Below are 27,475 nucleotides of genomic sequence, written 5' to 3'. Positions count from 1 at the left end.
AATATTAAATCGTGAATTTTCGATATAAACATTCTATTGTATAATATTGATTTTATACATTGATATTAATACGTATTCATTATTGTAAAAATTGTATAAAATATAAACTATAATTTTAAATCATCACTTGGATATACAAATGAAACGTATATCAATACACAAATATAGATACATTGATGATTAAACTTGAATTCTAATAATACATATTTTGCAAACAAATGCATATTTGACGTAATGCAAATTAATATATATAAACTATGGAACAATGAATATGTTCCTTAGAAAATCCATTTTGTAATTGATCTGTTTTTACATAAAATACAAATAAATATAAGGTATTATCATACATTGAGATGATACTATACAATAGGCAATCTTTTTCTGCAGATATATATATTATATATTATATATTATATATAATATATATTATATATAATTTATATTATATATACTATATATTATATAATACATATTATATATGTTTTATGTACATATAAAAGATCTCATAATTGTAGCCACATAAAAAATATTACAATTTTGTTTTGACCCTTCTTTTATTAGTTTTTTTTTTTTTTTTTTATTTTTTAAGGGAATTACGAAGTGACCTTGAGCGCTGTGAACCGCGTGTTTTATCTCTCCAAGAATCTGCCAATCAACTACTAAATGAACAGGGAGGAGTGAGAGCTCGACTACAAGAACTTCGATTAAAACTACAATCGTTACGTCGACTGACAGGCATCTACTCATTGAAATTAGGAGCAGCTTTAGGATTGGATCCACGTGATATTGGACTCGTTGCTACATCCTCCTCATTAGCCGCTCTTTCTCGCGATGTAAGTACAATTCTTAATTGCATATCTACAAATAAAATACGTACATTTATTTCAATTATGAATACATATATCATACATACATACATACATCCATACATACATACACACATCATACATCCATACATACATACATCCATACATACATCCATACATATATACATCCATACATACATACACACATACATACATACACACACACATCATACATACGTACGTACATATATACGACATGCATACATACGTACATACATACATAGGTACATATATACATACACATGCACGCACTCACACACATAGAGAAAGAGAGAAAGAGAAACAGACAGCAGACAGAGAGAGAAAGAGAGAGAGAGAGAGAGAGAGAGAGAGAGAGAGAGAGAGAGAGAGAGAGAGGGGGGAGGGAGGGGAGAGAGGGGAGAGAGAAACAGCAGCAGACAGCACACACATGCGCGCGCGCGATAATGTAGTCATTTATTGATAGTAGCATTTAGAATTGCAGATATAAATACTTTTAGGTCACTTGCTGAAACGTGATCTTTGCTTTTGTTTCTTAAATGTTTAGTCATTTAACGTATGTAGATTATTGCACGATATAAAAAAGAATCACGTAAAACATATTAAAGCGCACGGGAGCAATGAAATCCGATGAAAGGGAACCAAACATTGCAGCACAAAAAAGTGCACCTGTTCTTTCTCATTGGCTTATACCATTATCACGTGCGCCATATGTAATAATAGTAGTAATCACTTGCACAGTATCTTATTGTTTGTGTTTTTTCTTTTGTTCAATTGTAGCTACTCGATGAAGCTGCCTCTGGGTCCTCTCAGCCACACACAACAGCTGCCACAGAGTATGTTCTCTTCCTTTTCCCTGTTCAATCCAAGTTTATTTAATTTTGGATTGCCATTTTTCCATATAAAATACTTCTGTTCATCAACTTGTGTTTTAGATGAAAAATAATCTTTGTTTTTACTGTAATTGTTACAGTGGTGATGAAAGACATCAAATAGTACCAAGACAAGGATATAGTTTTCTAGGAAGAGTTTTGCGTGTTTCTCTTCCAATACAAGCATTAATGCTGTTGCTACTTGGTGTAACTTCATTGATACCGTCAACAGAAGAAGATTACAATTGCATGCTCTCTAACAATCTTGCTCGAAGTTTCACTCTAATGGTCTATCATCCAAATGGACCGCCGCCTTTGTAACAAAAACAGAATGTCTTCACTTTATTTATGTCTATTGGTAAAAACTACTGCATTGATAAAAAGCATTGAATATAAGATTTAACGACTGTAACACGCGAAATGCTTAAATATAAATGAATATACAACATATATATATATATATATATATATATATATATATATATATATATATATATATATATATATATATATACATGAAAGTGTATACATAACGTTTTCAAATACAAAAAAATTTGTATATATTATTATAGCACATGATTTTCGTATGTCGCCAATGACTTAATTTATTCTTTGGCTATATAACTATAATCCTTTAGAATGTTACAAACAGTAAATGAAATTGCAACATTTGTAACATAATAGTATTTTGAATAAAATATTTATAAAGGATTAAAAGTGAAGTCAGTAATTTATAATATTGACGATGGTAGTATTTATGATAAAAACTAAACTAAAAAAATAATATATACTGATAATAAAGATCATCACATTATTATTGCAAGAATGATTTTTGAATACACAATTACTTTGCAATAATGCTTCCTTTAAAATGCAATATTCTTTTATTTAATAGAAACATAAGAAATGAACTATCTGTATGAAATATTTGTATTATTTCTACATAAATTACACAAATGCAGTCTATTTACATTATGCATATTTGTTGTAGGATAAATTAAGGAAGATTTGCCGAATTTTTATTTTTATACTTTATGTTTATACCAAATTCGATACACGAAATGTCTAAATCTGATTTTGATACAATATTAGAATTTTTGATAAATAATGGTGCTAATATGAAAGACAGTATGTTAAATATATATAGAAACTACATATTCAAATTTGTTACTTCATTGCAATTGATCATAACTGTATTGAAACTTTGTAAATATTATTTAATAATACCTTAAGATGATATTATATCATAAAAATAAAGAATATATAATTTGTGACTATGCGTGATGATAAATACGCACAGAATAATGAGAAATTAATTAAATATATAAATACTGATTTGTCCTCATTCCGTTTAGTATTTGTTCATGCTGTCATCCCACATCATATTTCATTGTTTATTATAAGTTTTACCTATTTGTTCTACATTTATCTAATCTACTCATTTGTATAATGTTTAACTGTTTCTTCTTTAAATGTAATATTTTTTCTTGTTGCAATTGATTATCTAATTAAATACATATTCAACTCTCTTACTTTATAAAAACAGTCCTAATTAGAAAAACACAAATTGGTATTTATGAAAAATTGCATTTATTCCTTATCATAGAGAAATTTATACTGATTATCACATCGCATTAATTATCACATCAATATAAAAAAACTGTACAAATGCATATTTATTGCATAAAAATATAAAAATATCTGATGTGATATCAGCTAGAATTTATGCTGCAAGATATATTGTTTAATATTTCACTTACTTTTATGTACTCTGATTTTTTAATGCCATTAATTGTTCTGTATACTCAAGAAATAGCCTTTGCCAACGAAGATGCCCACCAACAATATTCAATATATCTCCCAAAAGTTTGTGCTTTTTTATACCCTATATGAAAAACAATTATATTACTACTTATTCATCGATTAATTAATCTTACAAAAAAATATAACATACTAGAATCATAGGATCCCATGATGAACTTTTAGATGCTGATGTATGACTTGGACCCAAAAGATCATCTAAGATTAATCTTAAACGCTTCTCCAACCCATCTAAAAGAGAAACAATAATTTATTTATATATTTTGTATAATATATGCAGAAACAATCATTGCAATAATTAATCTATGAAATACACCTTGAGTTAATAAAAATGATACTAATGCCATTATCCAATGAACATATTCTTGTGCACTGCCAAGTGCTTTAGATGCTGATAACTGTTGTTCCATATAAGACACTATACTAGGAGCAGTATGTGCCAATCGAGGATTAGGCAAAACATTTCCAGCAGTTCTTAGTAAACCTTCCTGTAGGGAAAACAAAGGTCCTCGAGGAGTTCTACTACCAGATGAACTTAATGCATTAAATGAAGACCACCGCCATACAGGATCATGACTATCTCCAATTAACAACCATGTTCCTAAAATAGTTAATTATATTTGTTATAGAAAACATCAATTTATCATAAGTTAGAGAATGATAATATCAAAATACCCATTTCTTTGTGATAAATATATGCCCTTGCATTAGTAAATGCTAAATGTGGCATTCCATTATAAAGTGTACATGACAATATTGATGTTCCTGGTGCTGCTAAATGAGCAGCTGAGGTTGATACTATCATTCTGCATGTATTTCCTATTTCCCATACTCGTACATCACCGCAGGTTGATATAACCATAACCTGATAAAAACAAATAAAACAATAATATTCTATATAAAAATATAATTTTCTATATGAACATTTTCATTAACATATAGTGCAAATACATTACCGCATTACCAACAGCATGAATTTTTGCTAATGGTGCAGGTGGTGCTAACGGAGGTGCAAATCGAGATCCTTTGACTGGATGAAAAGTATGTAGACTACCATCTTCTAAACCAACAGCTATAACAGCTGAAGAGGCAGCAAGTGCCACGGCATTATAACCCAAATAAAGATCCCATGTTGGTTCTGAATCTGTACCTCTAAATACTTGTAAATGAGCTAAACCCTGACTATTACTGATTGTAACTGCATGATGTCCAGCTTGTTGAGATAATGAATTGGACGGTTTCAATGCAGGAAGAACGATTTGGCCTGCACCTTTTTCAGACAAAATTTTTAATTTTTTATTTGGTGACAAATGGTGTAATTTTGGACTGCTTTGTTCTCGTCGTTTTAAAGTAAGTGATGAAGCTGGTGTATTTATGATAGCAGAATTCACAGAAGAGGTAACATTAGGTGTAACGACATCGTTACGTTTTTCTATTACAATCGAACTTTTTGTTTGCGATTTGCTTGTAAATGTTGGTACTGTAGTTCCACCATTTATTGCTGTATCCCTAAAATTTGTTAATTTCACCTTATGTTGAATATATTTCATAGATTAAACACATATATATCTGAAATTAACTTACATTATATCAGGTGGTGGTGGTATGAACATAGGAGTAATTCTTCTTTTACCATCAGATGTTCTAGTTTCAATCTGTTTGTTAATGGGACCTTTAGCTGGTGTATTTGAAGTATTTAAAGGCACTGGAACTGAATTTGTTGTAGATGGAATTTGCTGTTGGCTAGGAGGTGCTGGTGGTTTCAAATTCAAAAGTTCAGGAGCTTCCATGACCATACAACCTCCTTGAACTAATGGTTTCCCATATAAACGTTCATGAAGACTACTCTGTAATCATATATAACCAATATGAAGTAGCAATGATATGACAAAAATAATAACAAATAACATACTTGTTCAGCAGGATCTAAGGGCTGTCCAAGTTCTTGTTGAGTAAATTCAATGAATACAACAGAACCATCCCAAGAACAAGCTGCAAGTCTGAGACCACAAGGAGACCAACTTGCGTCCAAAACAGAATGGGTAAATAATTCACGTATCACAACTAAAGGCCTTTTAAGAGACGTTAGCCATACCGATAAAGAACGATCACGAGAACCTATAGCAACACAACAATATTGTTGCGGTTTAGAAGAACCTGACTGTTTCTTTTGTAAAATATTTCCATTAAATCTCTGTAAAATACGTAAAAAAATTGTTTTCCTATTGCAGATATATATTATGCATTGAAATGTCACTTAATTGATAAAGAGTTTATAGAATAATGTAATTAAATTACATACGACACAAGTAACTGCTTTCCTATGACCAACAAAATCCTTATCTTGCGTCCATCCATCTCTTTCAATTATTTGTGCTGTAGGTCCACCACCGTTCATCGCATGTGCCGATACCAAGTATTGTCCATCTGGACTCCAGGATAATCTCAAAACATGGGTTGTTCCACCACACTCATCAAATGGCTCAGAAATTAAAGCCTCTTCTGTCCAGTCTGTAGTACGCCATACTCTCAATGTTTTGTCATCAGATTGTGATGCTAAGTATTTTCCAACTGGATCCCAAGTAATGCCTTTCACGAAGCCTGTATGACCTTTTAAAACAGCTACAATAGCAGGAAATTTGGATGCATCCCATACAATTACACTATTATCTACAGAAGCTGAAGCCAGCCATGGACTATGTGGAGCCCATGCAAGATCTAAAACATCGGCTTCATGAGACCGTAACGTAGCTATACATCGCCAAGTTTCTACACTTGCTTTTCCTCCAAATATAGTACTTCCACCAGAACCACCGGATAGTCTCCATATCATAATAAGTTTGTCTACACCACCAGATGCTAATAAACCATTATTACTCCATCTGACACAATTTACACATGCTAAAAAGAAGAAAAGACTAATCATTGCAGTCAAAATTGAATTTAAATAATTTTTAATGCTTATAAATTTATACCAAGATGATTATCTAGTTGACATAATATTTTTGGTACATTTTGATCCAATTCAGCAGCTTCATTCACTACAGGTTCCATATTCCATATAACAACTCTTCCAGAATCACCACCTAAAAATAGTAATATTATTTATAATATAATATTGTACAATAATTAAAATAATAAATTAAGCAATTATCAGAACATACCTTGACCTCCAGTAGCAAATCTTTTCCCATCAGGATGTATGTCAACGGAAAATATTGAATATCCTAAAAGATATTCAGAAACGTTTGTAAATTTAATTCATTTAACACTACATAAGGATAAACAATTAAATATAACAAACCATCGTGTGTGACCCAGTTAGGTTTAACTAATTTCATCTTCTTGTATTAAATAAACTATTATAAGAATGCCGATTATATTACAATATGTAAATCTGAATCATTTTAATGTTGGTAAAAGACATGTTTCCCTCATGAATTCAAAAGTTTTATGAAACATAACCTGGAATTAATAAGATTCACTGTAAACGCAAACGCTAAACAACACAACCATAAAAAAAATGTAAATGATAGATGAAATTTCGTTAAAACTGGCTGATGTTACTTAAGCTAGAATGTGGGGGATAAAAATTATTAATAATTCTTCCTGAACTACTTTACCAGTAGTGCTGCCATCTTTACCGATACATGATAAAACAATTTGTTTTTTTTATTTCAATTTATGATTTTAAATAAAATAAGTAAAATAATCTGTATATATTTATTATGAATATATTATTCAGAAATATTTATTCTATATATATACTAAATATTCATTATATGAGAATATATATAGTCAACTTCATCTTCACTATAGGTCCCAGAAGCTTTGACTAATAATTCAAGAACATATCGAGGGAATCTCATGGAACAACTTTTTAATAGCAAATAAAAATAATTTTTTTTTTTTTCTTTTTTTTTTATAAGAATATGTTAGATTATTTCAGAGTAATTTCATTGTATTAAAACCTAATAAAGGCTAAGTAGATTATTTGATGACTTGTATGATAAATAAATCGAACGGCCAACTTCAAGACCCTGTAGCATCGGTAAGTTGGTCGCCATGATCATTGATCCCTATTAAAAATTTATTCTACGGGACTTCTCCGATACGTTTCCGAAGTTAGATAAAATTTTTTGGAACAATCTGTATATTATAATATATACAGGTTGTCCGGTTGTATGTGGAAAATACACAGTTGTGAATTCTACACATTAAAATAAGAAAACAGTTTATATAAACATATGCCCAATGTAATCTTGTTTTCGAGACAATTTGTTTCGTTAAAAATGGTAGTTTACAAGACTTCAGTTAATAGAGAATACATTTGCCAGAAGAATTTCCTCATGAAAGAATATCATACATCACATTACTCCTATTGCCACTACATTACGTCACGTGATATAAGTTATGCCTTATGATATGTCGTCACGTCTATAACCTAACTTAACTCTAATAACTACTATTACTTTTTCCATTACCATTTTCTCCCTTTTTCCCTTAATATGACAACAGAGATGTTGAAACACTTCGCCAACATATCGATTAAGACTGCTTTGAAATTCAGACATCTGAGCTATTCCAGCGCATTCGACAATCGATGATAAGACATTCACGCCTGATTGAAGCTGGAAATGCTCACTTCAAGCAATTTCCCTGAAGATACATAAACAGATATTGCAGAACAAACTATAACTCGAAAATAAGTTCACATCAGTATATTTTTATATGAACTGTTTTATTATTTTAATACATAGAATGCATCCTTGCTGTACTTCTTGTATACAGCCGGGCACTCTGTATATATATCCGTTAATTATATGTGTAATTGAAGATACATAAATAGTCTTCTTAAATAAACTTTTAAAAAATAGATGTGCTTATTTTAGAATTTAAAAAATCGTTTTAGTTTATTTATCATGATTGTAATAAATTCAGCGATTCTAAAAAGATAAAAATTTTATCAAAGGAAAATTTATATAAACCAAGAATAGAAATAAAAAGAAATTTTTATTTATGGAAACATAAATTTAATTTTTAAACGATTCCAAATATTTTCTACTGTATATATATTGTTAGATTTGTTTAAATAATATAGAATCATTATATTTTGTTATTTATATAATTCTCTATGATATTGTATAAATTTGTACTCTTATTAGAATTATATTTTTGATCCGCATAATCTGCAGTTGTTGTTTTGTCACAAACCATATCTTCGTCTGAAGGTATATCATTAATTATTAATTGTAAAAATTTATTTAATGGACATATGATCTCACAACCTGGAAGTTGAACTACTTCAAGTTCTGGCGGAATTCCCAAATAATGCAATACCTATAAATAAAATAAATTAAACTTGTAAATTATAGAAGATGTATGATATATAATTCACTGTTTTATATACTTTTTAAAGCACCAAAAAAAAAGATATGATATACAGTGCATAAAAAATTGAATTAAAATAATAATATACTTTAATTAACATACTTTGACATAATATATGCCTTCCTTGTACAAAAGTTCCATAATAATACTACTAGAATATGCAGGAACATGTGGTGTATAAGCATTCAAAGTATATAATAAACTAGCAATATTTGTTTCATGACCACTATATAGAAACAAATTCCTCTCCGTTTTCAAAGTACCATTCACATATTCCATCATGTTCTCTACAAATTTTTTAAGTATGGCTCCTATAACAAAATAATTTAATAACATTCATGTTATATGTGTGTAAATACATGATATTAAGTTATCATTAAATTTTATACCTCCATAAATTTTTCTTAATAATTTATTATAATTGCTTGTTTTATAAGCAAAAAGAGTGGCATTATAAAGTCTACCATATGGAAATACCGATTTTGTCCATGCAGGTAAAGGAAGATTCATAGAATATACTGCCATTAGACTATGATACAGATTGGCCATATTTAAAGTAGTAGTAATATTTTTTCCAGTTGATTTTGTAAGTTCTATAGCTAAGTCTTCAAATTTAGCAAATTCTTTTTTATATTCGGGTAATTCTAAAACTCTGTCATATTCTTGCAAATATCTGCAATAGAGGAATTGTATATTTTTATATTTGTAATAACGAATGTAAATATAAAAATGAAATAATTGATTTCAATCGATTTTGATAGACGAGAAAAAGTAATAATTACCGAGGACACTCATCACTAAGAAAAAGATTATCATTGACTTTTGGAACGTACTCCAAAGGAATCGGTTGCCATTCCAGTTGAGGATTCCATATTTGAATACCTTTAGGTGGAAAGAGTCCTGCGAGAACGAGTTGTAAGGATGCTTTCGTTCTATTGTAATTCGAACTACGAGCTTTGACTATACTTGGTATGTATATCTTACCAAGATAGTTATCATATCTTTTTCTAAGAAATTCTCCTAATTTAAATTCTCGTACTATACCATTCTAAAAGTTATATAAATTTTTTTAAGAGAACAATGAAATTAATTAAAGTATGATCGTTACATGGAAATAATTAATAAGAAACAACTACTGTACATTTGTTAACTGTCCTCTGCCCATCGGATAGAAGTCATAATTTAAATAGGGATCATTTGGATATCTTTCCAGTTTATTGTCATCAGGCGTTCGATCTCCGTGCCTAAATACCTATTAAATATAAATTATATAAGTTGAGTCAGTTATAAATAAATAATTATATATATATATATATATATATATATATATATATATATATATATATATCTATGAGCGCACGCGCGCGTATGTGTGTATGATTGGAATTAGTAAATTTAAAAAATGAAAATATAAAAAATATTCTTCTTACCACGTTCAATAATTTTAACTCCAAATTTTGTTCTTCCTGTGCATACGCAAGTACCAGAATTACACAAATAAGTAAAACGATCGAGTATCTACAAAAATATTGACTTGAGATCATTTTGTTAAATCTGAAACAAAGTATGAATATTTGATAATCATAACTTAAAAATTTTTCTACATTATTAGTGCCATGTTAAACATAAAAAAGAAACAATTATTTTCATTATTTCTATTGGAAAACAAAGTAAAAATTGCAGTAATACGAAATATGAAATAATTTAATTTTTTAATAAAAGTAATTTATGCAAAGAAACATTCATGATAAAAATATAATACTTATTTTTCCCTTTAAATTTTTCACTTTTACGAAGAACCCAGACCTACCTTTTATATCTGCATACTTACTTGTTTCACGTCTTTAATTTATTTCCAGCAAACTGTTAATTTATGTATATTCGATATGTTTATGCAAAACTTCAATATAATGGCATAAGGGATAATGCAGACAAGAATACATTCACGTACATCGTACACGTAGATTACGATTGATTAATTACATTCTTTAAACACATTAACAAGCTCAATAAATTGTAATAAATTATGAGGCCTTCATGATTAAGGCTTGTTACACGTTTATATTAACATCTGATAGGAATAAATTGATATCAAGCAATCAAATTTAATCTTATGTGAAAAAAATAGATGGAAACGTCTAAATGAAATCGTTAATATTGAAATAATATACCTTATTTATTAACATAAAAATAAAGATACGCGATGCCGATTATACGAGAACTGTTTCTTGAAGAAGAAAGAATTCTATTATAACAATGTTTTTTTCGAAATAATAAATAATGTTTACCTACAAATATAAAATCTAACAATATACTGTATTTTATCTTATCAGTACTTACTAATGATCAATTTTTTTATAGCTGTTATTTTAAAAAGCAAAAAAAACAACTTAATATCTGCGAACATTTCCAAGTAAACGATTATTTATTTTATCTAGGATTAAAACTGCTCACAAGTATCAGCTTTCTTCTTTGAGTTTTGACATTAAACAGAGGTGAAATCATCGAAGTTTTTTCTAATATAACTTTTTTCAAAGAAGCTCGTACCGCTTTAAGGCAACTGCCAGCAGTTGTTAGAATTAATGAAGTACGAACTTTAAAATGTATAACGTCTATATAATCCCTTCGAATAAAAATAATATCCTGTGCTTTACGATAAAGTACTGCCATTTATTATCTGCAAATAGATACTATTACCGACATAATGCGAAGATCAAAACATTTGAAACGACGATTAATGGTAGTTATAAAGTGTCAAAAATTTACGATCTTGTCGAAAATATGATATATTTCCTTCCAATTCTAGGTCTTTTATAATAAATTAATAAATTTACTCGTTCCAAAATGAATGATAATCAAAATTACATCCATGAATTTTACCTATTATAAATTACGTTCTCGTCTCACGTTCTGTTTTCTTGTATAATATATCAAAATGTATTCATTTCTTTTTTTCACAACATTAGTGAATTTTCAATCTATTGAAATACAAAAATTAATAATACGCGTTATAATATACAACTCATTGATTAGAAACGATTCGTTCAAGTGGTTAGTTCAAAATCATCCGGGACTTCTCCTGCGGGTATTAATGAGAACTCTCGTAGATTTATTTAAGACTTATCGCGAGCGACATAGAATTAATCAAGTTACCGAACAATTATCATTGCAAATTGTAGGACAATGCTACGTCGAAAATGTGCGGGTATACTAAATTATTTCAATTTCAAAATTACGATAGTACGATCGCGATTACCTAATAATTCTACGTTTATTTATAATCGGTATGGAAATAAAATACTTGAAAAATAAATTTTTAAGAAAAAAAAATTATTCGTTATAAATAAACACTGTGAATTACTCATTGCAATTTCTTTTTTCCATTTTATAAAAAGGAAAAATACAGAAATTTTCTATAAAAACCTCACAAATAAGAGATAACACTGTTTATCACTGACATTGCATTATTCTAGTCTTTTCGAATTTACTAACATGTAAGCGATTCCATGTTATACGTACCAATGATAACGACATAAAGAAAGCATACCGACAAAAATTCAGTTATCTACCTCATTAAAATTTCATGACTTAAATCGCACTTGATTAAATAATGAAATATCATTTTTATTACAGGATCTATTACGAGATTATTTTTAACAGATAACTCGATATTTGCGTCAATTCACAATTTTTCCTCTCATTAAATATCATTTTATCATTTTCTTAGAAGAAAAATAATGCACACTATTATATGCATCTTTTTTTCCGTGAGTGCTCGATGGTAATTTAAAACTCGATAGTTGGAACTAAACTATCATATAATAGAAAGATAGTTAAACTGTTATGTGAGATAAGAAAATCGAATGAATTATTTAAGTACAAAGCGTTGCGTCACATAAACATAAATAAGTTAAATTATAGAAAACGAAGGAGCAATTTAAAATGAAAAGATTAAGAATTACATATATAAAAGTTATAAAATAGCTAATAAATGGTGATTTTAATGCTAGAATAGAAAAGGGTCGATGGAAGCTTTAAAAGACTAAATAAAAGAATAGATAAAAATATTCGAAATGGAACAGATGATAAAAAGAATAAAAATTAAAGAAATTATTAGAAAAAAAGTTGTATCAACTTACCTTTCAATAAAATATTTCTTTTCTAATTCTTTTATCAACTTTCATCAATAATTGTCATTGGCATTTCAATGATTCGATTTCGATTTGATGCAAGTTGTAACATGATGCAAATAAACCTTAATTTAAAATAAATATTATTTTATTCATTTTATATCAATAAATACACTTATCATAAAAAAATATTTCACATATATATTAAATCCTTGTTTACTTGTCGATACAATGTAGATACATAAATTCTTAACAAAATTTTCAACTTGATAACACGATACTCTTAGCTGAAACATAATAGTCTCTAATTTATTTTGACGAGGTGGTTTTATTAGTCAAAAGATTATCAGTCTTCCCCTTCTTTATAATGAGAAAGAGATCTCATTCGATGATAATTGTAGTTACACGGAGTAAAAGAAACTACTGTGTCAAGAAGAGACGCTCTCACGTCATTTAATTCTTATCGTGTCTGGAAGCAATCTACATGCTTCACTTTAAATGAACCATTTTGTCGGATATGCTTACGGATAAAATTCAAAACATAAAAATTGTGCATTGTGAAAATAGAATTACGCTACTTAATGCAATTCAAATTTCTATTTATTTATATATCAAACGTGAATAAAGAAGATTTAACATGGATATGAAGCCCTTATTTATATTCTTTATTTCGTTAACGTTTGCTTTTGGAATTGAGGAATTAAAACTTTTACAAATCGTAAGACAATTTTTGTTTAATTTTTACATTATACATACATACATTACATTATACATATATATATATATATATATATATATATATATATATGTATGTATGTATATATATATAATTATAAAAAATATATATATATGTATGTATGTATGTATATATATATAATTATAAAATATATATATATATATATATTATGTATATATATATTATGCTTCAGATCTTTATGCACAAACAATATGTACCATATCAAGATATTATGAAAAATAACATGACACTACTGTCTAATAATTTTCCATACCATTATATTAATTCAATGACGAAGGATATACCCAAGGTGAGATTTTCGTCATCGGAAACTAGTTATATAAAAATACTGCATTCTACTTTATAGATAATGCTAAATATAAAGATTACACTAATTAAATGTTAATAGGTTGGTAAAATGAATATGTACAACCTCGGGGCATATTTACGTCGAAGGTACGACAAATTCTTAGGTGACGTCTATACAAGCAAAATCATGAAAATGCGTACTACAGAATTTCCATTGTCACAAATATCAGCAGAACTTGTTAATGCTGCACTTTGGCCACCATCGGAATTACAAAAATGGAACAATGATTTGAATTGGCAACCAATACCCTTTGGTTTGTAAAAGATAATTACGTAAATATAAACAAAATCTTTTTATTCGCTCTCTCTCTCTCTCTCTCTCTCTCTCTCTCTCTCTCTCTCTCTCTCTCTCTCTTTATATATATATATATACACATATAATATATATCAATCTAAAAATATAATAATATCTGTAGAATATACAAGGATAGAGGAAGATACATTGTTCTTAGGCACTTACTGTCCACGTTTTAAAATAGAAGAACTAAAAGCAGAAAAGGACATGCAAAAAATAATATTGCATCATACACCTTTATTCTATTACGTTTCCAATCATACAGGCACAAAAATAACTAAACCATCTGACATTGAATATTTATACAATATTTTAAAAACAAAAGTAAGGTCTATAATATACCTATTTAAAATATAACAATAATAAATAATAAACAAATTAATTATAGGCTGCCTATAATTTATCGATACCACATTGGGCAAATGAAACATTTCCGGATGGAGAAATGTATAACGTAATGTTATTGCAATATGATTTACTATCAAAAACAATTATTCAAAAACAACTCAATGGCGGGACATTTTTAAAAGAAATTATCATAAACGCATTAAAATATATTCAAGGAAATATAACGGAAGATAGAAAGATTATGATGTATAGCGGTGATGATAGAAATGTTGTGGGAATTTTAAAAGCAATGAATCTATGGTCACCACATATACCATCTGAAGCAACTTCACTTATTTTCGAACTATATTTTAACAATGTTACATCTAAGTATGGAATAAAGGTGAGAATATTTTGTTTGTTTAACATATTATTAGTATATTTTATATAAAAAATTCAATAATCTATTTGGAAATTATTTTTTAAACAAAAATTATTTCAAAATCACAGAATTATGTTAATATAATAGTAAAATATAATACTTTTAAAAATGTAACATCAATTTTTACTTACAATATAAATTATTCTGAAACTATTTTATTGTTAAAAAATATATCTTTGTTTCAGATAAATTATTATACGGGTATTCATAAAGAAAATATTTTTCTGACACTTCCACAGTGTTCTATAATTTGTCCCTTAGACATATTTTCAAAAATTGTTTTTAATACTATACCAGTCAATGAAGAATTGTTATGCCAATGGACAAATGATTCTTTACATACAGATATAACTTCTGAAAATAATGCCAGTAATCTCAACTTCCATAAATGGATAAATATTATATTTCTGTTAATTTTAGTAAATATGATGTATAAATAATTTTATAAAATATATATGTATCTAAATATAATATAAATCATATTTTAAATAAGTCAAATATATATTATAACTCCTATTTTTCCTATTTTTGAACAATATAACAAAGTGAAATTCTTTCAATAATTTATTCACTATATATCTCTTATTATTAAATTCACATCTGTACAAAAATAATAAATATATTATGTAACCAATATGAGATATAGCTGTCGTGATTTTTTTGCTAATAATGGAATATCATTTATGTAAGTCATTGTAAAAGCTTCTAAACTATTTGCCCATTTTTTTATGTTTTTCTGTTCTTTTGTCTTCTCATCACAGACTTGATCTATGTTCCATTGCTTGAGCCAAAGACTTGTTACTGATGGTATAATATTGTGTTCAGTATTATTTTTGTTACTACGAATGATAATTGTATATTTTTGCAAACAAATACTTAAAGCATATAAAATAAGATGTACTATATTAATTGCATTATGAATACCATATGATCTTTTCTTAAATATATTCTTTAAAGTAATTTGAACATCATCTAATTTTTTGATAAGAAAATCAATGATTTCATTACAAATATATGGAGAATTACAAAATTCTAAAATAATAGATATATGATATATTTGTAATGTTGCCTGAAAGAATAAATTATACATTTACTGATTATTTACAAAAAAGAAATCCATGTGATAAAAATAAAAATTATGTTTAATTTACCTTATTAAAATTTGTAACTTGATATATTTGCTCTAATATATCTTGTATTGCTTGTAAAACTACACGACCACATATATCAGATTTCATTTCTAATCTAAAAATATTTGAAAAATTTAATATTGCATCTAGAGCTTCCTTTTCTAATGTATCAATCCAATATTTTCGTTTCAAATATTCTTTAACTATGTTTTCATTTTTGAAAACCCTTAAAATTATTTGTATTGATTTTATGACAATATCATTTGTTTCCAATCTTCTAAGAGTAAAATTTCCCCATCTAGTCGAAATATTTCCTTTTGTATACTTTGTCTTTTTTCTCGATATATCTTCTATTTCTAATTTCCGTTTTTTCTGTAGATATTTGTTACGTATTTCTTCATTAATACTATTAAAAATAACAACGGAATCTTGATCAATATTTAAAGTATCATATGCACTGTCGTGTTTTTCAGAAGTATTACTTTCATTATAATTTAAAAAATCATTTCCTAAACTAATTAAATCTGGTGTTACGAGATGTTCTTGATATGTTTTATTAAAATTCTCTGAATTTATTGTTAATTCTTCATCTGACTCTGGAATGATCAAATTTTCAGGTACACATCCATCTATTGTGTATAAATTATTCCACCTTTGAGGAGTTAAAGGATCTGATAGGTCTTCTATATTATTTTTATTTGTACAATTTTCTTTTTCTTTGTACAATTCTATTAAATCATGTTCATTGGAATCATGCCATGATTTATAAGACTTTAATGAGTCCATATTATTCAATTCTTTATTAGAATGAATAGGACTAGTGCAGATCATTTTTTTCTTATAATTTCCTTGCAACTTAGAAAGGGGAAAATCTATAATATTTTTGTTCTTTTTATTTCAAATAATTTTGCTTTTTAAAATTGAAACAAACAAGCATAAAAAAAAGATAAAATAGTATAAACAACTAAATGAATACCATTTATATGTGACAAAGATTGTATAACATTATGCTTAGGAATTTTCGTAGATACATTAAATATCATGTTATATTCTTCAACAGGAATTTCATGCATTCTTATTGCAACTGATTTCAACCAAACTATAGCTTGAAGAAAACTTAAATCTGCTTTGCATTTTATTAGTGGACTAAGAGTTATATCATCCACTGATTTCATCAAATTCTTTGGTATTTCAAAAATATGTCTACAATAAGAACAAATTGAGTGGAATAAATCGTTTTTTTCTGCATACAATTGTTTTTCCAGTCTTAATATATTTAATTCTATTAATAAGTCTTCTAATACAGGTGAACATATTTCTTCATCTGTATGCGTGACACTAAAATAAGTACGATCTAAAAAATATTTATTATTAGAAAAGAATGTAGATTTTTTCTTTTTTTTTATTTGTATATGACATATTACATGTTTAGATCATATGTGCCCATAATTATGAAAGTGGTCTAAGTCAAAATTTCAAAAAAATTAGTTTATCACTTATTTCACATCCACATTATCTTAAACTATATGTATTTAATGTAATTTTTACGATATCGTCAAAAATAAACCCTTTGATAGTGGATGTAATTTCAACGTTATACGGAATTTATTTAGTGTTTCAAACGCAATTCATTAAATATCTCGAAACAAGAAATATATGACTTAGATCACTTTCATAATTATGGGCACATATAAATTTTTAAAGTTATTACATGTAACAATATACATAATAATATGGTATTTATATAATTACCAGAATCATAAGAGTTTTGATTTGTATCATAATTTTGTACCTGTTCTAAAGCTTCTAAAATTTTATTTTTGGACTTAACATGTTCATCGTCTAATTCATTGCTCTATAATCATAAAATCATTAAAGTTGTTTATTTAGTTTTTTATATATTTTTAAAAATCAACAAATATACCTTATCTGAGATTTTTCTTGTAAAAATCTTTGCTTCGCGCTGCATTCTTTTTCATATGGTATTTTATTTTTGCGTATATCAATTAAAACAAATGCATAATATAGGTTTATGCAACAATAAATAAATTATATAATAAATTGACATTTTGTTTACATCTATTTAATTATGTTATTTATACATTACGATAAATCACAAAATCTTTATTCGGAAAACTTCCCTCCATATTTCATAATTGATACCATTAAATACAAAAATAAAATTGAAATATGTTTTATTCAAGTTGACTATCCTGTCTAGAGCCAAGATTATAACCTTTTCAATCCCAATTCTATTTGACCAATACCCGGTGCTTGCATCGATAGTATTTAAGAAGGGCAGCGTGAAAGCATTTTGATTTAGATTTTATAGAATAAAACAGTTTATAACATAAAAAAATGAATTCAATATCTGCTAATTCGTTAACAGGAGCGGAAAAAAGTGAACTCATGGAACAAGTTAAACAACAAATTGCTGTTGCTAATGCACAAGAATTATTAACGGTACAGTTATACAATATTTTTCTTTTCACATTTACAAATTATATTTAAATTAAAAGTATGTTTAATAATATTTTTACAGAAAATGATTGAAAAATGTTTTAAAAAATGTATTATCAAACCAGGTACATCATTAGATAGTACAGAACAGGTAACAGCACTCATCATTTTATTATAATTTCTAAAGATTATTTTATATATATGTAATTTTTAACGAATACGATTAATTAATATTTTTTGTGAATGATAAAATCTAAAATTTATTTTATTCTATCAATCAATAGCTATTTTCAGTCATAATTCTCAATGTGTTTATATATAATTTGATATAATTAATATTATACTTCATATCTCATATTAAAATTAATATTCAATGATTAATATTTTTAAAGAATATTTTTAATATTATCTTTCTAATTTAAAAATATATTATTTATGAAATTTCAGAAATGTGTGGCGATGTGTATGGACAGATATATGGATGCATTTCATCTTGTATTTAAAGCATATAGTAATCGTTTACAACGAGAACGCAATAGAATGTAAATATATGATATAATATAAATAAATTGTTTTTTGTTGTGTACATTATAGCTCATTGAATGGTCGAAGGGGTAAATCTATACATTTGTATAAAGTTGCTAAATACAGATATGTTATACTTCTTTACAAAGGTAGAACTTTTGTAACAAATAGTTAAATAATTCATTTTTCCATAAATTTATAAAACCTATGAAACTTTTATACCTCAAAATATAAAAATAAATAAGACTAATGTAGTAGAAATGAATTTTTTTTTAATTAATTTGATTAAGTTTATGTAATCAAAAATGAAATTTTTTATCTACGATCTAACTACATTAATTTCCAAAAATTTATAAACTTATTATTGTACAAGTGAAAATATATATAATTATATGGATGAATAATTAAAAAATATTCAATTCCTTTTATATAATATATATACATGCCAAACAAAATGTATTTTAATTAAAATACGTAGAAAAATTTTAAATACAAATATTGGAAGGGTATTATAAAAAACATCTAACAATTGCAAAAGAGAAAAATTTTTATAAAATAAATAACATATACATGAGTATCGTTACATCATAGTTGAAAATCATAAATAACTAACATAGGTGTTTTGTAAAATCCACAATTCCACAGTATCTATTTGCATTGTTTATAATTAACCATACACACTAAAAGGCACGATATAGCTACCAATATTTCAACGTGGTTACAAGATGATCATCTGCAATTACATAAGATATAGTATGAATGATATACACACACACTCACACACATATAAAGTATAATATATATATAATACTTTATTTGATGAACTTTAAGATTGTGGGTTGTGAATAATTATTTCAAGTAGATATGGAATAATTTGTTTAAACAAAATATTAAACATGTGCGTATGTAAATCTGATACATTAATATACATACACAAAGTGGTCTAAAACTATAAAAGCATAATAATAGATGTCTTTAAACGAACCTTAGATGATGATGATGATGAAGATGATGATGACAGTCATAATAATAATAATAATAATAATAATAATAATAATAATAATAATAATAAAAAATAATAATAGTAGTAGTAGTAGTAGTAGTAGTAGTAGTAGTAGTAGTAGTGTAGTAGTAGTAGTAGTGTAGTAGTAGTAGTAGTAGTAGTAGTAATAGTAGTAATAGTAGTAGTAGTAATAGTAGTAGTAGTAGTAGTAGTAGTAGTAGTAATAGTAGTAGTAGTAGTAGTAGTAGTAGTAGTAGTAGTAGTAGTAGTAGTAATAGTAGTAGTAATAATAGTAGTAGTAGTAGTAGTAGTAGTAGTAGTAGTAGTAGTAATAGTAATAATAAAAATAATTTATGAACAAAAATCTTATAAAGGAAAATATATAAAAGATATCCAATCTTTTATAAATTATGTATGTTATATAACTTATATTGTACTAGTACAATTATAGATCGACTATAATTTGATTCTGCAATAAGAATGTAAATATATATGCATTATTTTACAGCATCAATAAACTTTTTATCAACCCTTCTATAATTTAAGAATTTCAATAAGATCATTATTAATTTTATTTGTTTTATGTATTAAAAAATATATTGAAGAATTGACAGATTTCAATATGGAACTATTATTTTATAAAATATAGCTTAATACAGATAAATATAAGTTCAGGAAAGAAAGTATAAGCTATTCGATATTAAAACAGAAAATATGCAGTTGCAAACTTCGTTAATATTGAGTTGTTGTACTATTAATCATTATATACTACCTTCAAAATAAAATCACTATAACAGATACTTATATTGTGTATTAAATCCTTCTGAGAATTGTTTTCAACATCTATTTTAAATAAAATCTGATGCTGTAATAATTTAATGATAATTATAGATTATTTAAATCGCATAGTCTTTCATAAAATATAATGAAAATGCTATTGTATAGATATATTCTCTAAACCTAATGAACGAACAAAAAATTATTTTGATAACAATAATGGAATGTATTTATTTCTTATATTTTATAAAATGTGGGAATGTTCAAACCAGTCCTGAATTTTTTCATAAAACTGTATACCATACTGATAACAAGATGTAACCACGCTGATTGGCCAGGAACACACCTGATTTAATGATCATACTGGGATAAATGTCGATTCAGACTAAGAGATTTGTTACACAGTATCATATGATTTTATATAATAATTTTACTAATAACATTTCTAATGAAAATCAAGAAAACAAAAATAATATATATCAATGTACAAAAAACTATTGTACATGAACTTTGTAAAAATTTTTGTATACATTTTTAATAATTTAATGACTATAATCAAATTTATACATGGTACATATTATACAAGCACACAATCTCTTCGTCTGAATGAATTATGCCATTTAGCATATGTGATATTATCAGATTTTAGCTGTTAATGAAAATTCTTTTGTAAAGATAGCAAATTATGTGTTTTTACAAAAGGATTTTGATTTGTCAAGCATCCTGTCAATCCATTTTGAATTGTACTCAGTTATTGCATCATACATAGAATGAACTTTTCCATATTAAATATTTTTCATTGTATTGGATTGCCCAAAAATTAAGATCCTACCCTACAACTTTTGTTAATTACTAATCTCTTGCAAACAGTGTTGCTAGAAGATAGATAAGCACCTAAATTTTCTTGGACAGCTTCAACCTTTATAAATTATTTTAGTTTCAAATATTTAGCACCATTATTATCAAAAAAATAATTTGACGGATTTTTTTAGGCAATCCATTATTAGACGGATGGTTTACTGATATCATAGATATCGCAGCATCTATGTTTAGTTAAATGAGGTAATGAATCATATTCAGTCATAAAATTAGACTCAAGAATTTTTCTGTCAAGCACAAAAGGGTAAAATACTAAGATATTCCTTTAAAAAATTAATCTACTTACTAATTGACTATAACTCAATTAATAGTTTCCTGGTCCTTGAAATATTATAACACTTATGTAAGTTGTTTATAAGGATAATAATACTAGGCACATACGTATAACATAGAAGGAAAATTGCCTCATACTATGTACCTATTGAGTCTTCTACTATTGCAATATTAAAATCTATGTTCATTTTAACAATTCATGGCAAATTACATATTTATATATGAAGTAAAAAGATCATTTCATATATGTCACATAAGACATAGATATTTTTTATGATAATGTTAACATTAATGGCTAATTATGTTTCCCAAAATGATGTGATCAGTTTAGAAATGAAGATTCAGCTCTTCAAAATACTGTCAGTCTTAAAACGATGCAAAAAGTACTTTGTAATTATCAGTCATTTTACTAAATTCCCCATCCTCCCAAATTTATACTTATTAACAAAATTGAAAGATTCTATACATTTAGCAGTTGTTAAAGAAATGTAAACAATTTTTTATGCTGTTAGTAGCCGATTGAGAAGCTGAATTTTATGACAATATAGACATAGATTAAATATTTGTTAATAGTTTCAATATATAGATTTCTATTACTTCGTTTCATTTTTACTGTATTCACTTCAAAAAGTATATCGGTCATAAACTTAAATATTTCCTTTTTTTTATAATAAAAATTACATTTCCCTCTTAAATCTATAAAATGTAGAAAAATACATCATTTAATCTATATAAAATAGAGAAATGCAATGAATAGAAAAATGCTCATGAAGGCATTTTCCTTCCATGATTTTTGCAGCGCGATTTATAAGTATTTAGCCATAGTTGGCAGTGCCTTATTAAAAACTGCAAAATAAATCCAGTAAGTTTCTCAATTTACAATAATCAGCATAGTCTTACACATGATGCCTTAGTATAGGATATCAGTCCCCAAAAGCAGTATCTCCTGTACTCTAGCTTGCTATGCAACAGAATAACATTCTTATCGTTATAAAAGCAACTACAATGTGAGAAACAATTAACAAAATTATAATTGAACAAAGTGCTTAAGATTCTTAACAGAATCTTACGATAATATCAGTAAAGATTATATCTCATTTCTATAATTTGTAGTAATACCCGTTGTGAAATTTGAAACCTTTTCATCCTTTTCATTTATATTCACACCCTGAAGCTGAAATGGAATTATTCTAAGTAAGAATATTTCCTTGTAAGAAGTTTATCTTACAAATAATCAGTTTGTATAAAAATAACTCTTGTAGATGTATTAATAACATACTGATATATACACTCCTTTTTTATGAAAAATATAATAATATACAACAATAGCATACATATTACTTATCATAAAAAAGGAGTATTAAATTATTATATAATGCTTTATAGGAATATTAGAATTATATATAATGCTCTTGATAAATGTTTTTTTTTCCTCTAAAAAAGATCATGTCATTTACCATTAATTTTTATCTTGAGAATGAATACTAACTATTTATTAATGTACTTAAAAATATTTTGATAAATCTGTATTTGGTTTACTTACGCACGAAGTACTACTCAGTATTTCATCAGTTTCTTCTATTTCTTCACTAATGTCTTCACTATGAGTACTCTGAATTGTATCTTCTTTTTTGACATGTACTTGCACAGAACTGTCCAATTCTTGTAATTCTTTAGATGGACTCTGTTCATTAAAACTACCTGATGCAGATGACACAAAATCTTCTTCATAATTGTCAACATTATCTACTGCTAAAGTCAAACATTAAAAATAATCATTTTATGAATATAATAAATATATATGCAATATATATGCATTTACATATCTTTTGTATCAATGAGAAATAATGTATTATCTTTTTTATTTCTCCTTACCAAATCCAACATCCATTAATTCTTTTATATCATTTATATTAGTCTTTTTTCCGTTTAATGGTGGTAGATCAAATATAGAACCAGACTTATCTAAAGGTGATGAAGATTCAGCTTTATGTACATTACCAACATTGTCTCTTTTTTCATCAACAATAATTTCTTCAAAGTAAATAGCTTTTCCAAAGTTACATTCTATATTAATCTCTTTTTTATTTTGTACATTATTCATAATATGTAGTTCTTTATTATTTATACTATTTTGTTTTGTAACATCCATGTTTTGATTTTTTTGCATTTCAGATACTATAGATTCATCAAACGTAATTAAAGGTCCTTCTTTATTGAACATATCAATTTGACCAGATGCAATTGTGGCAGTTTCTTTTATTGTATGATTTATTACTTCGTATGTATCAATTTTTTTTGTAGGACTTTTATCAGAGTGTATATTGTTCCCTTTATCATTAATATCATCTTTGTCAGTTATGTTGTCAAAAATTATTATATTTTCCCTGAGAGAATTCTTTTCTTTATCATGTGACTCATCTAATAAATCATTATGTAATGTTTGTATATTTTTCTTTTTGTCAGTTATTGTCACATTTATTGGAATACTAGTGCTTTGTTCAGAGAAACTTCCTAGTTTCTCAGAAGAATCATTGTCATTTGATAATGATTCAGTATGTAACATCTTTGGTACAGGAACTTCAAAGGTTGCATTTGCAAAGTTTGTTGACGTTTCATTTGTTTTATTATGTTTACTGTTATTGAATTCCACCTGTAAAAATCATATATAATGTGATAAAAGAAGTACATAATTATTATTAAAATACATTAAACTAAATACCTTTTGTGTTATGTTACAGATATTGATATTATTCTTTAAAATTTCTCCAAGTAATGGCTCAGATGAATTTATACCTAATTCTTCACATAATTTGTTTCTACCGACATAGTTATATTCTTTTCCAATATATGTCTCTGGATCATATACAGATATAGTATAATCCAAACCAAAATATTCTAGGAACTCCCTAACCAATGAAAATAGTAATTTTCCTTCGGAATTAGCCAGGTACTGTTTTACTGTTTTGTTGAGGAGTGGTTCTGGATTCTAAAAAAAATATAAATTTTTCGATTTTTAACTTTGTAATTTCTTTTTATACCCTTAAATATCTAAGTGCTTAAATGTTCACTATTCTTACAAAATGCTCACAAAATTTTCTATTGGAAAATAAAATATAATTCATATTTAATATAACATTATTCTTACCTACCATTACAGATTCCTGTTCCTCCAGAGCTAAAAACACGCTAGCCCTTAATTCAGCCTACAAAATCACAAACAAATTCTAAAACATAAGACTGACATAAAAAATATTAAATTGTAGACATGGTCTGTATAACCTATATAATCACAAAGAAATTCTAAGACATAAGAATGACATAAAAGATATTAAATTGTAGGCATGGTCTATATAACCTATATAAAACTACGTTTCTTATTATCCTAATCTTACCCGGACTTTTGCGAGAACACCATTATTTTCAAGAGTTTGTACCACTAAATCTCGTAATTCAGTATCCTCCTCCATGGAAATGTTACTGTCTATCATGATTACAAATAAAAATTGTTTCTCTAAACACTCAAGACACGTAAATGTTTACGCTTTCCATCATGTGTCCTCTTTCGCAACACGTACGGCTGATGGTTTATAACGGAGGGGAAGAAACAACTCCCATCGTTTCCTTGAACAGTTTGATTAATAAATAAATCCATCAGATGGCGCGTATTTTATCATTTTACTTACCTTCTTCAGACTTCGTCTATAACATTTTTTAATAAAAAAAAAATTTCTTTTTTTCAAATGTTAGATATAATTAATCTTAAATAATTAGGGTTTCATCGTATATTTCCTAAATAAAAAAAAAATATCATTATCTTATATTTCTTTATCGATAGTTTCTAATTACCAATTCTTTCAATATCAACAATTTAAATGTGGTGTATAAATTTTCGATATTACCTTACTTATAAAGAAGATATATTTTAGATGGCACTAAAAACTACGTTGGTAGGTGCTGCCATCTACATATATACATGTCAAAATATTTACTTTCACCCATTCAGAAAACAATAGATGAAATTCTTCAATTTCTTGAATTTATGTTTACTGATCATGTTATATAGAATTATTCTTTTTCATGAGTAGAAATATTCAGTTAAAATTATCGCATATATTTTATGTCAATTAATTAATGAAAAATGAGTGAAAGTGACGATGAACTATCATTATGTCCTACGACAATATCCGCACTTCAAGAATTTCTCGAAGAAAAAGAAAAGAGAAAAAAGCAGTTAACGGATGTGTTTCAATCAAATCTATTATTAGATGTATCATTTGAAGAAGATTGGGTAATCAATTAAAAACTTGAAGACAAGTCATTTTATATGTTGAAAATTTCTTATAACTTTTAGGGTTATCATATTTTATTATTATATTTTAGCAATTAAGTCAGTTTTGGTATGATGAAAACACAACAAATACAATTGTTAAAGGTGCTATAAATTCTACACCTATAGATGGAAAAATAGCATTAATTTCTTGTCCAACTTTATATACACAACTAAAAAAAACTTGCAACGAAAGACAAGGTATATTTTTTTATTATATGTATATTAAATTATATATTAAGAATATAAAAATAAGTAAAGATATTTATCTATTCTTTGCAGTGATTCTTTTAGAATATGACCCTCGTTTCACAGTATTTGGATCAGACTTTATACCATATGATTATAAATTTCCTTTAAATGTACCTAGAGATTTATATAATATTTTTGATTTAGTCATAGCAGATCCTCCTTTTTTATCTGATGAATGTCTAACAAAAATTGCTGTGACGATAAAGTTATTGTCGAAGAAAAAAATGGTACTTTGTACAGGTATTAAATTATATTATAATTATTTTATATTTAAGAAGAAAACTATATACAATTTATTTTTATTTTATCTATATAGGTGCAGTTATGATAAATTTAGTTGAAAGATTACTAGATGCCAAAAAATGTAATTTCATACCAAAGCATAAAAATAATTTAGCTAATGAATTTTACTGTTATTCAAACTTTGACTTTGATGAAATGCTGAAATAAAATAAAATGTTTTACGTAAAGTTTTATAATTAATTTACATGTTAGTTTTCCTATTTCTTCAAAATACTTTAATATTTTATTCTTTGTTATCAAAGAAATTTTATTTTCGATATATTTAACCTTATTCTATTATTATTATAGATTCTATATGACATTTCTAAGCTAAAA

The 27,475-nt window shown here is 26.6% G+C and overlaps 8 protein-coding genes across 28 annotated transcripts in view; 4 read left to right on the top strand and 4 right to left on the bottom strand.

Moving 5' to 3' along the window:
* The window catches only part of LOC124947027 (muscle-specific protein 300 kDa-like), a 30,120-nt gene extending 27,858 nt beyond the window's left edge, over positions 1-2,262 (top strand). For both annotated transcript variants that reach the window (XM_047488603.1, XM_047488602.1), the window contains exons 15-17: positions 590-833; positions 1,626-1,681; positions 1,819-2,262. In XM_047488603.1, the coding sequence (XP_047344559.1) occupies positions 590-833; positions 1,626-1,681; positions 1,819-2,038 (520 nt within the window). In that variant the 3' untranslated portion in view covers positions 2,039-2,262. The remainder of the gene's footprint in view (positions 1-589; positions 834-1,625; positions 1,682-1,818) is intronic.
* On the bottom strand, positions 122-8,227 carry LOC124947030 (protein HIRA homolog). Of its 5 annotated transcripts, none has more exons than XR_007100289.1 (13): positions 6,843-7,114; positions 6,703-6,765; positions 6,514-6,624; positions 5,841-6,439; positions 5,451-5,732; positions 5,123-5,385; positions 4,495-5,047; positions 4,214-4,403; positions 3,855-4,139; positions 3,672-3,769; positions 3,478-3,602; positions 1,515-2,030; positions 122-858 (listed from the first exon to the last, which is right to left on the bottom strand). XR_007100289.1 is itself a non-coding variant. In XM_047488607.1 (13 exons), the coding sequence occupies exons 2-12, from the start codon at positions 6,877-6,879 to the stop codon at positions 3,480-3,482; spliced, it is 2,604 nt and encodes an 867-aa protein (XP_047344563.1). In that variant the 5' UTR covers positions 6,880-7,003; positions 8,023-8,227; the 3' UTR covers positions 1,285-2,030; positions 3,478-3,479. The 5 variants fall into 5 exon arrangements, 2 of the variants coding, with proteins under 2 accessions (XP_047344563.1, XP_047344564.1); XR_007100288.1 differs by having other exon boundaries at positions 123-858; positions 1,340-2,030; XR_007100287.1 differs by lacking the exon at positions 122-858 and adding an exon at positions 3,050-3,265 and having other exon boundaries at positions 1,285-2,030.
* A 372-nt stretch (positions 8,228-8,599) lies between these two features.
* On the bottom strand, positions 8,600-13,329 carry LOC124947038 (venom acid phosphatase Acph-1-like). Of its 11 annotated transcripts, none has more exons than XM_047488624.1 (8): positions 11,810-12,242; positions 11,270-11,606; positions 10,360-10,483; positions 10,071-10,181; positions 9,712-9,977; positions 9,319-9,602; positions 9,032-9,240; positions 8,601-8,878 (listed from the first exon to the last, which is right to left on the bottom strand). In XM_047488624.1, exons 3-8 carry the CDS (start codon positions 10,471-10,473, stop codon positions 8,645-8,647), a joined length of 1,218 nt encoding a protein of 405 aa, XP_047344580.1. In that variant the 5' UTR covers positions 10,474-10,483; positions 11,270-11,606; positions 11,810-12,242; the 3' UTR covers positions 8,601-8,644. The 11 variants fall into 11 exon arrangements, with proteins under 11 accessions (XP_047344585.1, XP_047344580.1, XP_047344579.1 ...); XM_047488622.1 differs by lacking the exons at positions 11,270-11,606; positions 11,810-12,242 and adding exons at positions 10,761-11,000; positions 11,101-11,195 and having other exon boundaries at positions 8,602-8,878; XM_047488629.1 differs by lacking the exons at positions 11,270-11,606; positions 11,810-12,242 and adding an exon at positions 12,291-12,408 and having other exon boundaries at positions 8,600-8,878; positions 10,360-10,447.
* A 119-nt stretch (positions 13,330-13,448) lies between these two features.
* Positions 13,449-15,864, top strand: LOC124947039 (venom acid phosphatase Acph-1-like). Its single transcript, XM_047488630.1, has 6 exons — positions 13,449-13,777; positions 13,989-14,105; positions 14,205-14,418; positions 14,581-14,783; positions 14,848-15,189; positions 15,414-15,864. Exons 1-6 carry the CDS (start codon positions 13,697-13,699, stop codon positions 15,666-15,668), a joined length of 1,212 nt encoding a protein of 403 aa, XP_047344586.1. The 5' UTR covers positions 13,449-13,696; the 3' UTR covers positions 15,669-15,864.
* Positions 15,352-19,014, bottom strand: LOC124947037. 2 transcript variants are annotated; one of them, XM_047488615.1, is made up of 4 exons: positions 18,283-19,014; positions 18,111-18,213; positions 16,380-17,712; positions 15,352-16,297 (listed from the first exon to the last, which is right to left on the bottom strand). In XM_047488615.1, exons 3-4 carry the CDS (start codon positions 17,187-17,189, stop codon positions 15,851-15,853), a joined length of 1,257 nt encoding a protein of 418 aa, XP_047344571.1. In that variant the 5' UTR covers positions 17,190-17,712; positions 18,111-18,213; positions 18,283-19,014; the 3' UTR covers positions 15,352-15,850. The 2 variants fall into 2 exon arrangements, with proteins under 2 accessions (XP_047344571.1, XP_047344572.1); XM_047488616.1 differs by having other exon boundaries at positions 18,151-18,213.
* On the top strand, positions 18,575-19,404 carry LOC124947045 (mitochondrial import inner membrane translocase subunit Tim13-like). Its single transcript, XM_047488639.1, has 3 exons — positions 18,575-18,821; positions 18,901-18,969; positions 19,266-19,404. The coding sequence occupies exons 1-3, from the start codon at positions 18,717-18,719 to the stop codon at positions 19,362-19,364; spliced, it is 273 nt and encodes a 90-aa protein (XP_047344595.1). The 5' UTR covers positions 18,575-18,716; the 3' UTR covers positions 19,365-19,404.
* Positions 19,405-20,651: 1,247 nt separating this feature from the next.
* On the bottom strand, positions 20,652-25,899 carry LOC124947325 (centrosomal protein 43-like). 5 transcript variants are annotated; one of them, XM_047489328.1, is made up of 6 exons: positions 25,671-25,899; positions 25,428-25,481; positions 24,998-25,264; positions 24,151-24,928; positions 23,819-24,027; positions 20,652-23,709 (listed from the first exon to the last, which is right to left on the bottom strand). In XM_047489328.1, exons 1-6 carry the CDS (start codon positions 25,764-25,766, stop codon positions 23,656-23,658), a joined length of 1,458 nt encoding a protein of 485 aa, XP_047345284.1. In that variant the 5' UTR covers positions 25,767-25,899; the 3' UTR covers positions 20,652-23,655. The 5 variants fall into 5 exon arrangements, with proteins under 5 accessions (XP_047345284.1, XP_047345282.1, XP_047345285.1 ...); XM_047489326.1 differs by having other exon boundaries at positions 20,652-23,449; XM_047489329.1 differs by having other exon boundaries at positions 20,652-23,236.
* Positions 25,900-26,227: 328 nt separating this feature from the next.
* Positions 26,228-27,327, top strand: LOC124947328 (EEF1A lysine methyltransferase 1). Its single transcript, XM_047489342.1, has 4 exons — positions 26,228-26,566; positions 26,659-26,806; positions 26,888-27,097; positions 27,174-27,327. The coding sequence occupies exons 1-4, from the start codon at positions 26,417-26,419 to the stop codon at positions 27,305-27,307; spliced, it is 642 nt and encodes a 213-aa protein (XP_047345298.1). The 5' UTR covers positions 26,228-26,416; the 3' UTR covers positions 27,308-27,327.
* The last annotated feature ends 148 nt before the right edge of the window (positions 27,328-27,475 follow it).

Source organism: Vespa velutina, chromosome 2 (assembly GCF_912470025.1).
Source record: "Vespa velutina chromosome 2, iVesVel2.1, whole genome shotgun sequence".
Lineage (NCBI taxonomy): Eukaryota > Metazoa > Arthropoda > Insecta > Hymenoptera > Vespidae > Vespa > Vespa velutina.
The sequence above is the reverse complement of the archived record's forward strand: the minus strand, read 5'-3'. Positions and strand labels throughout refer to the sequence as shown.

Bases quoted from the DNA above. Each gene is read 5' to 3' on its own strand.
- LOC124947045 (XM_047488639.1), top strand. From the start codon at position 18,717: ATGAATTCAATATCTGCTAATTCGTTAACAGGAGCGGAAAAAAGTGAA. The intron at 18,822-18,900 runs GTACAGTTATAC...ATATTTTTACAG, and splicing joins ATGCACAAGAATTATTAACG to AAAATGATTGAAAAATGTTT. The intron at 18,970-19,265 runs GTAACAGCACTC...ATGAAATTTCAG, and splicing joins CATTAGATAGTACAGAACAG to AAATGTGTGGCGATGTGTAT.
- LOC124947038 (XM_047488617.1), bottom strand. From the start codon at position 12,313: ATGGAAAAAAGAAATTGCAATGA. The intron at 9,241-9,318 runs GTATAAAATTTA...ATTTTGTTATAG, and splicing joins ATTAAGAAAAATTTATGGAG to GAGCCATACTTAAAAAATTT. The intron at 8,879-9,031 runs GTATGTTAATTA...TTTTATTTATAG, and splicing joins AAGGCATATATTATGTCAAA to GTATTGCATTATTTGGGAAT.
- LOC124947030 (XM_047488607.1), bottom strand. From the start codon at position 6,879: ATGAAATTAGTTAAACCTAACTGGGTCACACACGATG. The intron at 6,625-6,702 runs GTATGTTCTGAT...TACTATTTTTAG, and splicing joins ATTTGCTACTGGAGGTCAAG to GTGGTGATTCTGGAAGAGTT. The intron at 3,770-3,854 runs GTGTATTTCATA...TTTCTCTTTTAG, and splicing joins ATCATTTTTATTAACTCAAG to ATGGGTTGGAGAAGCGTTTA.
- LOC124947328 (XM_047489342.1), top strand. From the start codon at position 26,417: ATGAGTGAAAGTGACGATGAACTATCATTATGTCCTACGACAATATCC. The intron at 26,567-26,658 runs GTAATCAATTAA...ATTATATTTTAG, and splicing joins TATCATTTGAAGAAGATTGG to CAATTAAGTCAGTTTTGGTA. The intron at 27,098-27,173 runs GTATTAAATTAT...TTATCTATATAG, and splicing joins AAAAATGGTACTTTGTACAG to GTGCAGTTATGATAAATTTA.
- LOC124947037 (XM_047488615.1), bottom strand. From the start codon at position 17,189: ATGATCTGCACTAGTCCTATTCATTCTAATAAAGAATTGAATAATATG. The intron at 16,298-16,379 runs GTAAATTAAACA...TTATTCTTTCAG, and splicing joins AAGTTACAAATTTTAATAAG to GCAACATTACAAATATATCA.
- LOC124947325 (XM_047489326.1), bottom strand. From the start codon at position 25,766: ATGATAGACAGTAACATTTCCATGGAGGAGGATACTGAATTACGAGAT. The intron at 24,929-24,997 runs GTATTTAGTTTA...TGATTTTTACAG, and splicing joins TCTGTAACATAACACAAAAG to GTGGAATTCAATAACAGTAA. The intron at 23,450-23,818 runs GTAAGTAAACCA...ATTCCATTTCAG, and splicing joins TACTGAGTAGTACTTCGTGC to CTTCAGGGTGTGAATATAAA.
- LOC124947039 (XM_047488630.1), top strand. From the start codon at position 13,697: ATGGATATGAAGCCCTTATTTATATTCTTTATTTCGTTAACGTTTGCT. The intron at 13,778-13,988 runs GTAAGACAATTT...ATTATGCTTCAG, and splicing joins AATTAAAACTTTTACAAATC to ATCTTTATGCACAAACAATA. The intron at 14,419-14,580 runs GTTTGTAAAAGA...TAATATCTGTAG, and splicing joins TTGGCAACCAATACCCTTTG to AATATACAAGGATAGAGGAA.